Source organism: Lontra canadensis, unplaced genomic scaffold, assembly GCF_010015895.1.
Source record: "Lontra canadensis isolate GAN:19392208 unplaced genomic scaffold, GSC_riverotter_1.0 scaffold1, whole genome shotgun sequence".
Classification (NCBI taxonomy): domain Eukaryota; kingdom Metazoa; phylum Chordata; class Mammalia; order Carnivora; family Mustelidae; genus Lontra; species Lontra canadensis.
The window spans coordinates 33,118,526-33,133,218 of record NW_022630995.1 but is presented as its reverse complement, the minus strand read 5'-3'; the positions used below and the strand labels follow the sequence as shown (position 1 = coordinate 33,133,218).

Here is a 14,693-nt window from a genome sequence, read left to right as displayed (position 1 = left end):
TAGCATGATCTTGAGATCATGACCCAAGCTAAAGTCAGATGCTTAACCCACTGAACCACCCAGGCACCCCTGCCTCATTTTATTTTATTTTTATTTTTTTTAAGTTTAATTTATTTATTTGACACACAGAGAGAGATCACAAGTAGGCAGAGAGGCAGGCAGAGGGAGAGGGGGGAAGCAGGCTCCCTGCTGAACATAGAGCCCGATGCGGGACTCGATCCCAGGACCCTGAGTTCATGCCCTGAGCCAGAGGCAGAGGCTTAACCCACTGAGCCACCCAGGCGCCCTCCCCCACCTCATTTTAGACATCACATGCTCCATGTATTACTGCACCTAAATCCAGTCTCTATAAATTGCTCATTTTAGGAAATGGTTTCTGACTCATCTGATATTTATAGTTTCACTTGAGTGGCGAGTGACCAGAAACAATAATAACTATATGACATCATAACAATTAGTCACACATGCATTGCTTAGATAGTGGAGAAAAGTTTGTTTTGATGGTGTTGGCAGCTGCATTTTCCTTTTTTTGGGAGCTACTCTAAATCCATATGTCCCTAAGCCAGGAGAATTCTGAGGGAGTTTGGTTTTAGAAATTCAGAATTTATATTACCTTTATTGCTTATCTACAAAAAACTGGGCATTAGGAAATCAGCGATCTGGCTCTCAATCTGCTACTCCCTAGGCATACAGTCCTAAGCAAGTTCCTTTCCTTCAGTAGGGCTCTGGCTCTTCAACTATAAGACAGAATGGGACAGAATGCCTTCAAAGGCATGATGCTACTTAAAACCTGCTCAGTGCACTGCTTGCTCAGATCTGGGAAGATGGTTCAGCCAACTTCCAAAGAAAAAGGCACAGAAGACAGCACAAAGAGAAGTCCCTTAGACCAATGGCACACAGACACTGTCACGTCTCTATTACTCTACTGTTTTCCCCTTCTACTGTTCCTTTCCCTCTGTCATTTTTCTTTATCGTTCCAGCTGCATCTTTCTCCATCTCCTTTTCTTCCTTGTGCTTCCCTTTCCTTCTTTATCCTGTCTTTCCTTCTCTTGCCTCTTTGGATTCTTTCTCCTCATTTTCTTCCTTTTTAGTTTTTCTTTTACTTGAGCATTATTATTTTCTTTAAGCAGTGCTTTTCCATCACTTTTCCCTATGATTGTATCATTTTTCATTCATTCAGTAACTATTTACTGAGCAGCTCCTAGGTGTCAGATACTTTCCGGTCAACAGACAAATAGAGTGAACAAGATAGCCAACGCTTCCTGTTCATGTGTAATTTACATGCAGTGTCAGGAAGTAAGAAATAAACAAGCAAATCAAAAAGGTAACTGCAGGGAGTGATCAGTGCTAAGAAGGAGGAAAAAGATGGCGTGAAAAATGGTGACCATCACAATATGTACGTAAATCACCATGTGTGTTCTTTTAACTTATACCATGTCATATGCCGATTATATCTCAATAAAACTGGGGAAGAAAAAGATAGCAGTCCAGAAGTGGTCAAGCCAATTCTCTGAAGAAGTGACCTTTCAGCTGAAGGCTCTGGGCAGAGACATGAGTGGGAGGAAGCAAGAACCAGTCATGGGAAGACCTGTAGAGCATTCAAGGCAGAGGAAGATCAAGTAGCAAGGCTGGGGAAGAGAAACAAACTTGATGTTTAAAAAGACAAGTCTCTGGTGTGTAGAAGGGTGATGAGCAAGAAGGAGTGTGGTGGGAAGAACAGTCCACAAGCATTGCAGGATGCCAAACCTGGATTAATTATGGAGAAAAATGTTCATTTCACAGTTTGAGTATCTAGAAGAACATAAGGAATTTTACGTCCAAGTTATACCATAAATTCATTTACAGTACTGAGAAAAACATCTCTAGTTTCAGTGACAGGTAGGGCACGGAATACGCTCTCTCTTCACAACTTTTCTGTAAATGATCCTGGTCTCGTTTGGCACCAGACGGGGGACTTTTTGCAACATATGTAGACTTCCTAGCCATGGTAGAGTAAAGTAGAACCACTACATTCTTCTGCTTTACCCTCTGAGAGTTGAGCAGAACATTCACACAGATAGAAAACACCCCACTGACCCCGGCAATTAATAGTGTAAGCAGTAAGGTCTAGGGGTAAATCCCACAGAGCAAATGTTGATGCTTCCCTGCTATTGTTTTTATAAAAAAAAAAAAAATCTCTTTAGTTTAGCTTTTATTGTAGGTAATTTTTCTTTATTTTTTTTTAAAGTAATTTGAGTAGACTGAAGGAAAAAAGGAAGGGAGGGAGGGACGGAGAGGGAGAGAGAAAGAAAAAAAAAGAAAGAAGAAAGAAAAGAAAGAAGAAGAAGAGAAGAAGGAAAGAAGAAGAGAAGGGGAAAAAGAAGTAGAGGGAAAAGCTGCAGATGATTACTGCATGTGTAATTTTGTGAACTCTACCTGTAATGGATGCCAGATGACCTTGGTGGGAAATGAGAGCATAATCCAGAAGGGAATGCAGCAAGTATTATTCCAGGGAATTGAAGCAATTGGATGAAAATGAGGAAAGGTTTTGGATTGCTTCTGAATATGTCTCTTGAAAACTTTGGAAGCGTTTTCATGTAATTGGTTGTGAAGTAGAAGTCATTCAACAAATATTTTGTGAGCTCCTACTATGTGGCAAGGATGATTTTTTTTTTAGAACAGGGTCACAATTTTAGTCCATGAAGTTTTATTATCAATGCAGAAAATATTTTATGTTCCTTATTCTTAACTTACTTTTCACTGAAATTTCAAATCTTTCATAGATTTCTTTTTCTTTGCATTGGGATTTTTGTAAGTTAAAAAAAATCCTGGCAAATATCCAGCAGATAATGCTATATTTTTTTCTATTAAAAATGGTAAACTTGATGAAAATAGAGCTACCCTACGACCCAGCAATGGCACTACTGTGTATTTACCCTAAAGATACAAACGTAGTGATCCGAAGGGGCACGTGCACCTAAATGTTTATAGCAGCAATGTCCACAATAGCCAAACTATGGAAAGAACCTAGATGTCCATCAACAGATGAATGGATAAAGAAGATGTGATATATATATAAACAATGGAATACTATGCAGCCATCAAAAGAAATGAAATCTTGCTATTTGTGATGACGTGGATGGAACTAGAGGGTATTATGCTTAGTGAAATAAGTCAGTCGGAGAGAGACAACTATCATATGATCTCCCTGATATGAGGAAGTGGAGATCCACCATTGGGGGTTTGAGGGGTAGGAGAAGAATAAATGAAACAAGATGGGATCGGGAGGGAGACAAACCATAAGAGACTCTTAATCTCACAAAACAAACTGAGGGTTGACGGGGGGAGGGGTGTAGGGAGAGGGTGGTGGGGTTATAGACATTGGGGAGGGTTTGTGCTATGGTGAGTGCTGTGAAGTGTGTAAACTTGGCGATTCACAGACCTGTACCCCTGGGGCTAATAATACATTATATGTTTATTAAAAAATTTAAAAAAATATTTAAAAATGATAAACTTGAAAACATTCTCTTATAATCAAATCCAAATTAACCCGATGTTTCCTTCAATCCAAGTCCATTGATGGGTTTATCTCCTTAGTATATACTACATTGTTTTCTATTCCCTGAAATTTCAGTTGACTTAAAATTGTTCACCTAGTCATTCATATGTTCTTTGGGTCAGAATATGCAGAAATGGGGCACCTTGGCTCAGTAAGTTAAACATCCAACTCTCAGTTTCAGCTCAGGTCATGATCTCATGGTCATGGGGTTGAGCCTGGTCACAGGCTCTGAGCTCAGCATGGTGTCTGCTTCGGATCTTCTCTCCCTCTTCTCCCTGCTCTCTCTCTCTCTCTCTCTCAGATAAATAAATAAATAAAATCTAAAAAAAAAAAAAAAAGATTATGTAGCAATGAAGTAAAGGGGATCTAAATCCTTGAAAGAATTCCTGACCAGTTTATACACTAGAATTACATTCGCCCTTCCTCCATTCCCACCCCAACTGAAGTTACTGAGGGTAAAGAAATGTTTGTTTTGTTCTTCCTAGCATGTATTTGTTGACATGTTAAAGAAACTTTGGAATAATTTTGTGGAAACTTTTATATTTCACTGTATGAATATTTCAAAAGTACCACCAACTAGCTTTTTTTTTGTTTGTTTATAATTTGAGAGTAAACATTCATGTATTTTTAAGAATGCACATGTGTCTATTCAAACATAACACACATATTTTCCTGCTTATGGCTAATTCCCAATACTGATTTATATCCGTGGCAGATAGGAACAAATATTTGTATAGAGCTGCATCTTCCATGTGTACTTTCAGGTCTATTTTATGAAGTTTTAGACCTTTTTTAAAAGTACTAGTTGTGCAAAGATTTTGGAAATGTAGTCAGATTCCGATTTGACAGTGGGCTTTAATCAAGGCACAAATTTTACTTTAAACAGTTGAGCTTCAAGAATACAGATATCAAGTGTTCCAGTTTCCGATGGAATCCTTCATTTTCCAGATGTTACGAAGCATTCATCTTTTCACAGTGCATTTTGGAAGTTAATTCCATCCTGTCCTTCTACAGTTGGTTCCCTAAATGATTTTATTCAGTACCTGAAATCGCTAATCATGGACCTTAGGGAAAATACTATATTCTGCAGATTTCATTACATTTGTTGGCTTTGCATACATCTTAGAGTTGTGTAAGGGATGATCATGAAGCTACTGCCATTCTGACCAGATTTTCTTTTCCTCTTCCTTCTTTAGGAGCCTTGATTACAGTAGGAAACTAAAAAATGTAAGTGTTTTGACTTTGCTTTTCAAAAAGTTTTTCCTCCTCACTTTGATGGCTCAAGAGTAAAATGTAGCTCCTAGCTTCAGAGACTGTTGTATGGGCTTGCTTGGAAGAGTCCTCAGCAAATGAGTATAGGTGTCCCGGATGGAACATTCGAGCGCCGTGACAGAAACACCAAATGTAGATAGGGGAGGTCTCTCTAATAAGGGCTCGTTCTAGAAGTAAAGAAATGAAAGCTTGCCCTCTACAATTCCATTGTTTAACCACAAGATGATCTGTCTCAGCAGTAACATCAGTTCCTTTCTGTCAGTTGGCACAGGTGGGATTAGTAAATAAAGCAGTTGGGCACAATTTTTTAGGGAAAAGATCAGCGTGATATAAATCGTGTTGACTGTCACAGGCCTGCACTTTTTCTATTTTTTTTTTCCTTATTAAATGTTTTGAGTTTTTATTAGCACTTCCCCCAAATCAACTTTTTGGAGTTGGATCTTAATTCACAGAGCAAGTAGTGTCCTTTTATTTTAACTTTAAATTGAGGAATATAAAAAAATGACCTCCTATATATAAAATTTTAAATTGGCTGCAACCGACCCCTCCTTTTTTTAATTTTCAGGTTGCTGTTACATTTACAAATTTACAAATACATTATTGTCTTCCTTTTCTTCCTCTGTACAACTAGGGATATGTGCCATTTTTCATCATGCGGTCTTAAACAAATCAGAAAACCCATAATCTAAAACACAACACAGTTCTATGTTTCTCCTGTTACACCTTCCAAAATGGCCTCGCACTCTTAGCACACATTAGCTATTTCACGGTCCTAGTTAACGTCCTGCCATCTGGAATTGTCTCTTCTCTGGAAATTTATCTGTAAGCGAGCAATGTTAAAAAGACTTTCTGGAAGTCTTGAAGGATTCCTGAAGTGCGATTTTCCCACAGAGGTAGAAAACCGAATCACATTGTAGCATTGATACCCATAACCATATTTGGGCGTGTTGCCACGTGGAACCATGTACACATATCTTTCGTGGTCTAGCACGCGGAAAGCAAGTACAATAAGCACTTCCCTCCTGATTGAAGCAATAAGACCAAATGTGAAAATAAAATAATAGCTTTTCCGTAAGCTTCAGATCCAAAGAACTCAGCTTTTAAGGAGCTCACCTTCAGCCTTCTGGGCTTTATGGGAAAATCACTGTAAAGAGCATTTGATTTTGTGCACAAATTTTTGGAAAGACAGAAAAAAAATGACCCAAGGACTGTGGCTTCAGACTGTTGAATGTTCATGGACATTTGTAAGCATCCAAGGTTATTTAATTGGCAATAATTTTGTCCAAACTAAAAATTTCCCATCTCCAAGGAGTGGGAATCTGACCCTCCCCCAAAGCTAGGTGGCTAAAGATCGTACTTTGGATTACATTGTTTCTTCTGATTTCAGTTAGATACATGGTGGTGTTCTTGTGCTGGGAACCACTAATTAACCTGGATCTCTGCTTTGAGGTTTTGCTGTTGGATTTAGCAGGATAGTTGGGCTTAGCATTTCTGTGCCCACAAGGAAGAATTGCAAGCCTTTCATAGCACTTCTTTCTGAAGGAACTGACAATCTGTTTCGTGCTCATCTGGGTAAAGAGCCAGAGTTTCTGAAAATTTTTGCAAACTTTATTACAGAAAAATGATTTTGGAGAACTTACTTTCCCTTCTTGCTGTCTTAGAGATCATTTTCTTACAACCAAACTTATCCTAAAAGTGGAGCTTTATTTTAACTACTGAATCATGTGTGTGTTGACTGATAGAGCATTGGGTTCTTATTAAAATGATTTTACATTGAAGGGGTACCTCATGGTTGGTGGGTTTTGTAAATCAGTGTTGCACATTCTCTCCTTCCTGCTTTCCTCTTAGTGATGCACTGTTGATTCCTTAGTTTAAAAGTTATTCTTGAGGGAAAATTCTCCTGCTCTAGTGCCTGGTTTTGTTTCGCAGGTATTAGTTACCATTTATTGGCTGGGAAAAGCAGCAAATAGCTCTGCGTCCTATAGCGGCACGACGCTGAACCTGAAGGAGTTCGAAGGCTTGCTGGCTCAGATGAGAAAGGTAACTTGACTTTTCTTCTTTATCCCAAGACGTTAACATAGGATGAGAAATCAACACATTCGCTTCTTTTTTTTTTTTTTTTTAAGATTTTATTTCTTTATCTCAGAGAGAGAAAGAGAGAGTGTAAGCATGAGCTGGAGGAGAGGTGTGGAGGGAGTAGGGCGTGGGAGGTGGGGGGAGTTCAGAGGGAGAAGCAGACTTCCCGTGGAGCAGAGACCCCATGTGGGACTCGATCCCAGGACCCCAGGATCAAGAGTCAAAGGCAGACGCTTAACCGTTTAACCAACTGAGCCACCCAGGTGCCCCACAATTTGCTCCTTTTTAAGGTCCTTACAGTCCAGTGTGGTGAAATTGCACAGACCAGAGACTTCCTGCCCTCAAGGAAAAGACTCGTCTTACCAATGTGGTCTATGCCTTGTGTGTCCCAGGCCCACCTGAACTTTTATAGCCTTCAGAGAATGGAAGGTCTGAGTTCTCTCCGACTTTAATTACAAAAGAGCAAATGTAATCCATCAGTATGTGGCTTTGTATGCCAGAGAGCTCTGCACTTTTTTTCTTGGGGGAATAATGCCCGAATTAGACAATACAGTATTATACAAAAATGAAGACTTGCTCTGCATTTGTCCTAAAGGTCATTTTGCTTACCCTTCAGGGCCCTGGTGTGGGTGAGGTCATGTCTGCCAAGTTCTTGTCTGGCCATCCACCCTGGATGGGCTCTGATGAATTAGAGACATTCTCTCCGGAGATGTGCATTTTACAGCTATTGTATTCGGGTGACCTGGAGATTCAGAAAATATTTTTTTACAGTATTTAAAGCTTTATTTGTTTATTTGGTTATGGGAAAGAGTAAGGTAGGAGTTTGTCAAAGAAACAGTGGGATGTATCATGTGTGCCTGCCTATGTGTTCCTTTTTTTTTTTAAGTATTTATTTATTTATTTATTTTTAAAGATTTTATTTATTTATTTGATAGAGACAGAGAGAGATCACAAGTAGGCATAGAGGCAGGCAGAGACAGAGGGGGAAGCAGGCTCCCTGCTGAGCAGAGAGCCCGATGTGGGGCTCGATCCCAGGACCCCGGGATCATGACCTGAGCTGAAGGCAAGAAGCTTAACCCACTGAGCCACCCAGGTGCCCCTCCTTTTTTTTTTTTTAAAGATTTTATTTATTTATTTATTTATTTATTCATTTATTATTTCTTATTTATTTTTTAATTTTTTCAGGGTCCCAAGATTCATTGTTCCTGCACCACATTGCTCCATGCAATACGTGCCCTCCTTAGTACCCATTCACCCAACCCCCCACCTCCTCCCTTCCCATACCTGCAGTTTGTTTCTCAGAGTCCACAGTCTCTCATGCTTCATCTTAAAAGCCCTTCCTCATAGTCCCTTTCTTTGCTGGATCCCCTTGGAACCTGTTTCATTCCCGTCGGGGACATTCCCTACACTGGCCCAGCTCTTCTGTACTCCGAGCGTCTGTGGTTCCTTCAGCTCCCCTTCTGTTGAGACCACACTGAGCTGATCCTTGTTACGTCAGCTGCCTTGAAATGACCAGTCATTGCTAACAGCTGTTCCCTTTCTTTAATGAACATAGTACAATCTCACAGGACAGGAGCGAGTACTCGGTGTCGCCGGACACGACGTGGCGTCACTGAACGGCCAGCTGTCGTACTCCCAGGCCTCTGAATAAAGTAGAGAGTCCTTGACCTGAACTTCACAGATAGAGAGATCCAATGCCTGGAGATACTAGTTTATCTGGAATAGATATTATCTCATTTTATCCATTCAATTTGGGTTTCACTGGGACAGGTAGAAAACTCTAAATGTGGCTTAAATAAGATGAATTTTATTTTGAACTCACGTAAAAGAGGCCTGTCTCTCTGCCTGCCTCTCTGCCTACTTGTGATCTCTGTCTGTCAAATAAATAAATAAAAATCTTTAAAAAAAAAAAAAAAAGAGGCCTGAACACGAACAGTGGACAGGTGATCATCAGGGACCCAGGGTCCTTCTGTCCTTTGACTCCAACATCCTCTGTCCTTGGGTTCTCAACTCCCACCATGGCTGTACCAGCCTTACCCGTCATATCCACATTTGAGCCAGGAGAGAGGAGGGATGAGGAGAAGAAGGACTTCTGCCCTCCCTTTAAACACGTGTGTGCTGAGTCATACATTACTCCTCTGCTCACATCCTATTGACCTAAACTTGGTTACACATCCCTACCTACCTTCAAGGAAAGACTTGGGAAAGGTAGACTGTATTTCAGCTAAAAACTCGGGTGTTTTCACTGGAGAAGAAATGGGGAGCAGATATTGTGGAGATAACTAGAATTCCTTCAGCACAGATACAGGCTGTAATAAATTTGGAATGAAAATGTTTTCATTCACAAAGGAGACTAGCCAGAAATATTTTATATTCATTTTTCTAGTGAGAGAAATGTATGTAAAAAAAAATGATCAACTTGTAGGGGTGCCTGGGTGGCTCAGTCAGTTAAGCATTTGCCTTTGGCTCAGGTCATAGTCTCAGGTCCTACATAGGGCTCCTTGCTCAGTGGGGAGACTACTACTCCCTCTCCCTCTACCTCTCCCCCGTGCTCATACCCTTTCTCTCTCTCTCTCAAAAATAAATAAATTAAATCTTTAAGAAATATTTTAAAAATTTTCAGCTTATAACACGTGTAGAGCCCTTAGCATAAGCGTCTGGCAAATAATGGGTATTCATAGCAGGTTGTTGTTGCTATATGCCAAAAAAAAAGATCTCTGAAAGCAAAGTGACAGTGGCTTTTCAATAAGTCCAGATATGTCAGAGCAGGTCTTCCAGCAGAGGGGACACTGAAGTGAATCAAGGGGACATAACTGTGAGAACATTGAGATTGAAGAAAGAATCATGGGGACTAAGGAGGCCTTAGAATCTCGAGGACTAGAGCTAGAAAATGAGCAATCTAGGTTCTTCCATTTTCTGTCTCTTCCTCATCTCTTCCTACCTCACATCAGCTGCCAACAGCATCTCTAGGATTACCTGCTTCTAGCTCCTTGCCCAGAAAGCAAGGGCATTCTTCCTTCTAGGCCCAGCTGTAAAATTCCTAGGGGTGTACTCTGGCCCAGTGTGGGTCCTCGTCCCAAACCAGTCTCTGCGACCAGGGGTAATGGGTACCATGATCGGCCTATACACTACCGTCTCAGGAGGTGAGGGGTGTTAGCTAGAACAGGGGGGTAGAGATGGGGGGTTGAGATGGGCAAGGACAGATCTCTGCCTAAAACAGCAACCAACGTCAGCTTCTCTTCCTTTAACCTGCCTTAGTTTTTCATAATACTTACCACCCAACTTTGTATTCATTTATCAGTTTTTCTGTTTATCTTTTGTCTTTCCTGCTAGAACTCAAGGCCTGTGAGGACAGGGTATTTATTGACTTTGCAGAATGCTGTGTCCGCAGCATTAGGACCGGGTCTGACACATAGAAGGTGCTCGGTAAATACCTGAGCAGTGAATACCTTCCCCAACCAGAGTGTGGCAGGTGCAGATGGGTCATCAGACTGGAAAAACAGAACCCTCAAACACTCCAGAATAGGATTTAGCCACTTTATAAATCACACAGGAAGCAGAAAACGTTGAGCAGTGACACAGAAGCCTGTTTCACAGTTTCTGTAACACAGTTTCTCAGATGCTGTAAGTCACCCAGCAACCTTAGCTGGTTCTCATTATCTCTGACAAAGAGGGGGTAAGAAAGGGACAGATGAGTGAAACAATCCAAAAACACCATAGATGTTGCCAGTTCTCACCACATTCATGAACACACGTTTACTACAACGAGCAGTTAGCACAATGGACAGATTTGGGTCTTGTCTCCTATCCCTAAAGTGCTCCCTGTAGAAGGTGAAATGCTCCTGGGATCCTGGATAAAAAGCATCGATGACATAACTAGACCCCACCAAAGGAGAATTTAGACCACACTGGCCTTTGTGCTGGTGTATAGCTTTTGTTCTTCCCCAAAATCTTAACTTTGGGTGACTTAAGAGAATCTGGTCAAATTGCCCATCCAGCTGACGCCCCCGTCTTTACTTCTGGCTGAAGAGCCAGCTTCTTGCCTCAGAAACCTGAGGTTCCAAGGGACAGGGTTGGCCAAGGGGGACCACGGGTGGCCTGTTTTTCGCTTTTCAAACTAGCCATGCCTTTCGGCTTCCAGCTCTTGCTTGATCCGCGGTTTTACTCTTGGCTTTCTACACAGTCGTGAGCAGAATGGCTTTTCTGTTTTTCTTTCCCATAACAAGCTGTGAGAAAGCAGCTGAAGCTCCAAGAGACATGTTGACTTTTTCTTTCTGTCTGTTCTCTTGTGGGTTTGTAGTAAGGGTGGGGAAGACATTTGGGCCTCTGAAGGAGCATTTCTGATTATTATTATTTTCTTGAAAATCCAGTCTATCACGTTGAGCCAAGCAGCTCGTAACATCATGTTGTTTCTAGACCTGACCAGTGGCCTTGCTCTGAGGGTCTGCCCTCCCTGATGGGAACCCGGGCCCAAGGTGTCTAGTTATGGGGTATAAATGGAGAGGGAGATAGAAGAGGATCAGTGCATATATAGTTTGTGTCCTTAACTACATTCATAAAATCTGTGTGATTTACATGTTGACATTCACATACCCAAACAAATACATGGAAATAGTTAGAGTCCACAGCTAACACTTTTTTTTCTAAAGATTTTATTTATTTGACAGAGAGAGATCGCAAGTAGGCAGAGAGGCAGGCAGAGAGAGAGAGAGGGAAGCAGGCTCCCCACTGAGCAGAGAGCCTGATGCGGGGCTCCATCCCAGGACCCTGAGATCAAGACCTGAGCCGAAGGCAGAGGCTTAACCCACTGAGCCACCCAGGTGCCCCCCCACCCCATAGCTACCACTTTTTGAGCTCTTCTGTGTCAGGCATTCTTCTGAATGCTCTCTGTATGTTAACATGTTTAACCCTCCCAGCAGTCCTGCGAGATAGGTGGTGTTACTAGCTCCATTGAACAGATGAGAAAACTGAAATCAGGCGAGAAGACTGAAATAACTTGCCTGAGGTCTTATAGATGATGAGAGGAGGAGGCAAGACTTAAAAACCCAGTCAGTAGCGCTTCTAAGACCTGCCCTAAGCTCCTAACATGCCCTAAGCTGCCTCTGTTTTGCAGTATTTATAGCTTGGTCAAGTAGGCATAAACAGCATTGAGGAAAGGGGCATGACACAGGTTAGCATCATTCACTGAACAAGGAGGCAGTGAGTGTCCCGTAGTTGGAAGAGGTGATGCTGGCAATGGTGACTGTGACCACCCCAAAGATGATCAAACATTGGCAGGTTTTACCCTTTGGGATTTGGAGATGGAATCCTGTTTTAGAATCACAGTTTTGCTGCTTCCTGTGTAACCTCTCTGATTCTTATTTTCCTCTTCTGAAAAAGGAGGGCGATGGTAACCACACCATGGTAGGGTTGTGAGGATTAAATACCCAGTGTAGCCCTAGACACATAGTAAGTATTCAACAACAGTGACCTTCATGTTTTTTAGACATTTGGCCTATTCTTGGTGAATAAATAACCCATGATTATAACTTGCATTTCCAAAGAAATTGAACACAAAACCATATCTAATTCAAATGTATACTTTTCAGTTTCTTGGTGAGTTCTTCCTTTTGCAGCTACTCAGGCCTGGCTTTTTGTTCATGTCCCGGTTGACTTTTAACCTAAAAGTAAACAACCTTAATTTCCATAACTGGAATTTCTGCCTTGCAATGGAGGGTCCAGTAGGCTGCACTCACCCAGGCCATCTGACAACCTCTTCTTCCGGGGCCCTAATCAGGGCCTCTGTTGGAGGCTGCAGGGTGCTCCTCTCCATCCCGCTCTCCTGTCTCCCACTCCCTTCTCTCCAGGCACCCCCCCCACTTCCGCACCATGTTCCTTGCAAATTACAGCCACCCCAGCCCCTCCAAATGCCCCCTGCGGGGAGAGTGTGTCAGGGACACTGGGGAGAATGGAGAAAACCAGCACAGGCTCCAGTGGGCATATCATTCAGTTCAAGCAGTTTCCAAAATTGCTACCAGGGAGAGAATATCTGTTTATTTTTCCTCTCTACCGGGAATGTAGAGGGGACCTTCCAGAGTGTCCCAGGACGTCCGGGGGGTGACATTCCAGTCTTTGCCGATGAGAGCGTGCCCCTCTGCCAGCATCCTCCGCAGCCCGGCTTTTAAGCGACAGTCTGGAGGAGATTAAATTGAGGTTTATCTTCGAGTGACCAGAGTTATTTTTGTTTTCACCAGCCCGGACAATTGTAATGAATGCGACGACACTGGCGGGAACAAGGGTTTTATTATAATAGGAGGGTGAGGATGGCTTTGACTGACCTTTCTGCTGCTGGGGTTTCAGTGTTTTAGTATGTGCTGCTTGCGCTGGAAAGAATTTATAATCACAGGCTGTCAAAGACAGCCATTGTTCTCCCTGCTCCAAACATGTGGGTCAGCCGCGAGTGCTTCCAGCTCCCCCAGCGCCAAGAGCTGGCCGAGAGCGAGAGCATGCCTGGATTCTTCTGAGGCATCAGGAAAAGCATTTTGCATATTTTTCATTGCCTTTTTTTTTTTTTTTAACCTTTCTGCCTCGGAAAGACAGCTCCCTTTCAGAGCAGGAATTTCCCTCCAAGGTAGCAGGAGACGGACGTGTGCTGCTCCAGGCTTTACAGAACTGATTCCGCGGCAAAAACACATGCTGTGTGCACTGGCCAGCTAGCCTAACCAGGAGCAGTTGTGCGGCCGAAAACCAGGGGCTGGGCCCCAGAGCAGGCATGCGGCTATGGATTCCGAAAGACAGGTCAAGGTTAAGGTTTTTGGTGTTTAGTTTGGGTTTTGTTGGTCACTGTACTCTTGTGACTCCAAACTTAATGAGCTTTTATTCTTCGTTCCTTCTATTTTTTTTTTTTTTTAAACATAGTAGGCTGGGAGTTACTTGGATTTTTATTTTTATTTGTTTATTATCTTTTGAAATATGCATGATCTTCTGTTCGGGAAAGTGGCAGCAGGAAGGGCGGAAGGATGAAATGCTGGCTTATAGATGATAATCTGTGCCATAATTTTTTCCATACCGACACCACACGCGGGATCTTTTGAAGTCCACCCGGGAGCCCAATTTTCCTTGTATCGTAGGCTCTCCATCTGTTGCTCAAGTGTCTGTAATCCTTCTCGTTTTATTTCTGGACAGGAGACCGACGACATTGAGAGTCCTAAACGTAGTATCCGAGACAGTGGCTACATAGACTGCTGGGATTCTGAGCGCAGCGACTCCCTGTCTCCCCCTCGCCACGGCAGAGATGACTCCTTCGACAGCCTGGATTCCTTCGGCTCCCGTTCCCGGCAGACCCCTTCACCAGATGTAGTCCTCAGGGGAAGCAGCGATGGTAGGTTGCAGATGTCATGCACTGCCCATCTTAGATTGGAACATCCACCCCCGTGGACAGAAGACGGGCTCCATATCCACCTTCCTGGGACCCGGTAACTCTAAACTGGGAGGAGAGAAGTATTTTTATTATTGTTTTTCATGGTCCTTAGAATTTGGCTTGGCTGCACCAGCGGTTTGAGTATTGCCTCAGTGAGCCTCTCTTCCTTGGAAAATACGTTACATCATCTCTCCCTTGGTCTCAGTGAATCAAGATGCCGCTGGCCGTTAGCTCATAAAGTGTGCCGAAGGTTTATATGCTCTGGGTATGAGGAAGGGAAGCGTGTGAGTACCACAGGGCAGAAGTGAAAATGAAGCAATTTCCAGCAAACTGGAAATGCACTAGGCACACTTAGGAAGGTGCTGGAACCCGGGAAGCTTGAATTGGCGAGGTTTTGGCAATCTGTGC

General features: G+C 42.6%; 1 protein-coding gene across 15 annotated transcripts in view; it reads left to right on the top strand.

Annotated features, from left to right (window-relative positions):
• LIMCH1 (LIM and calponin homology domains 1) overlaps positions 1-14,693 on the top strand; it is a 324,446-nt gene that overhangs the window by 223,110 nt on the left and 86,643 nt on the right. For 9 of the 15 annotated variants that reach the window (XM_032852716.1, XM_032852691.1, XM_032852697.1 and 6 more), the window contains exons 5-7: positions 4,735-4,765; positions 6,740-6,850; positions 14,051-14,246. In XM_032852716.1, the coding sequence (XP_032708607.1) occupies positions 4,735-4,765; positions 6,740-6,850; positions 14,051-14,246 (338 nt within the window). Of the gene's footprint in view, positions 1-4,734; positions 4,766-6,739; positions 6,851-13,475; positions 13,670-14,050; positions 14,247-14,693 lie in introns of those variants that run through there. The other 6 variants (XM_032852724.1, XM_032852720.1, XM_032852730.1 and 3 more) reach the window with 3 other exon arrangements.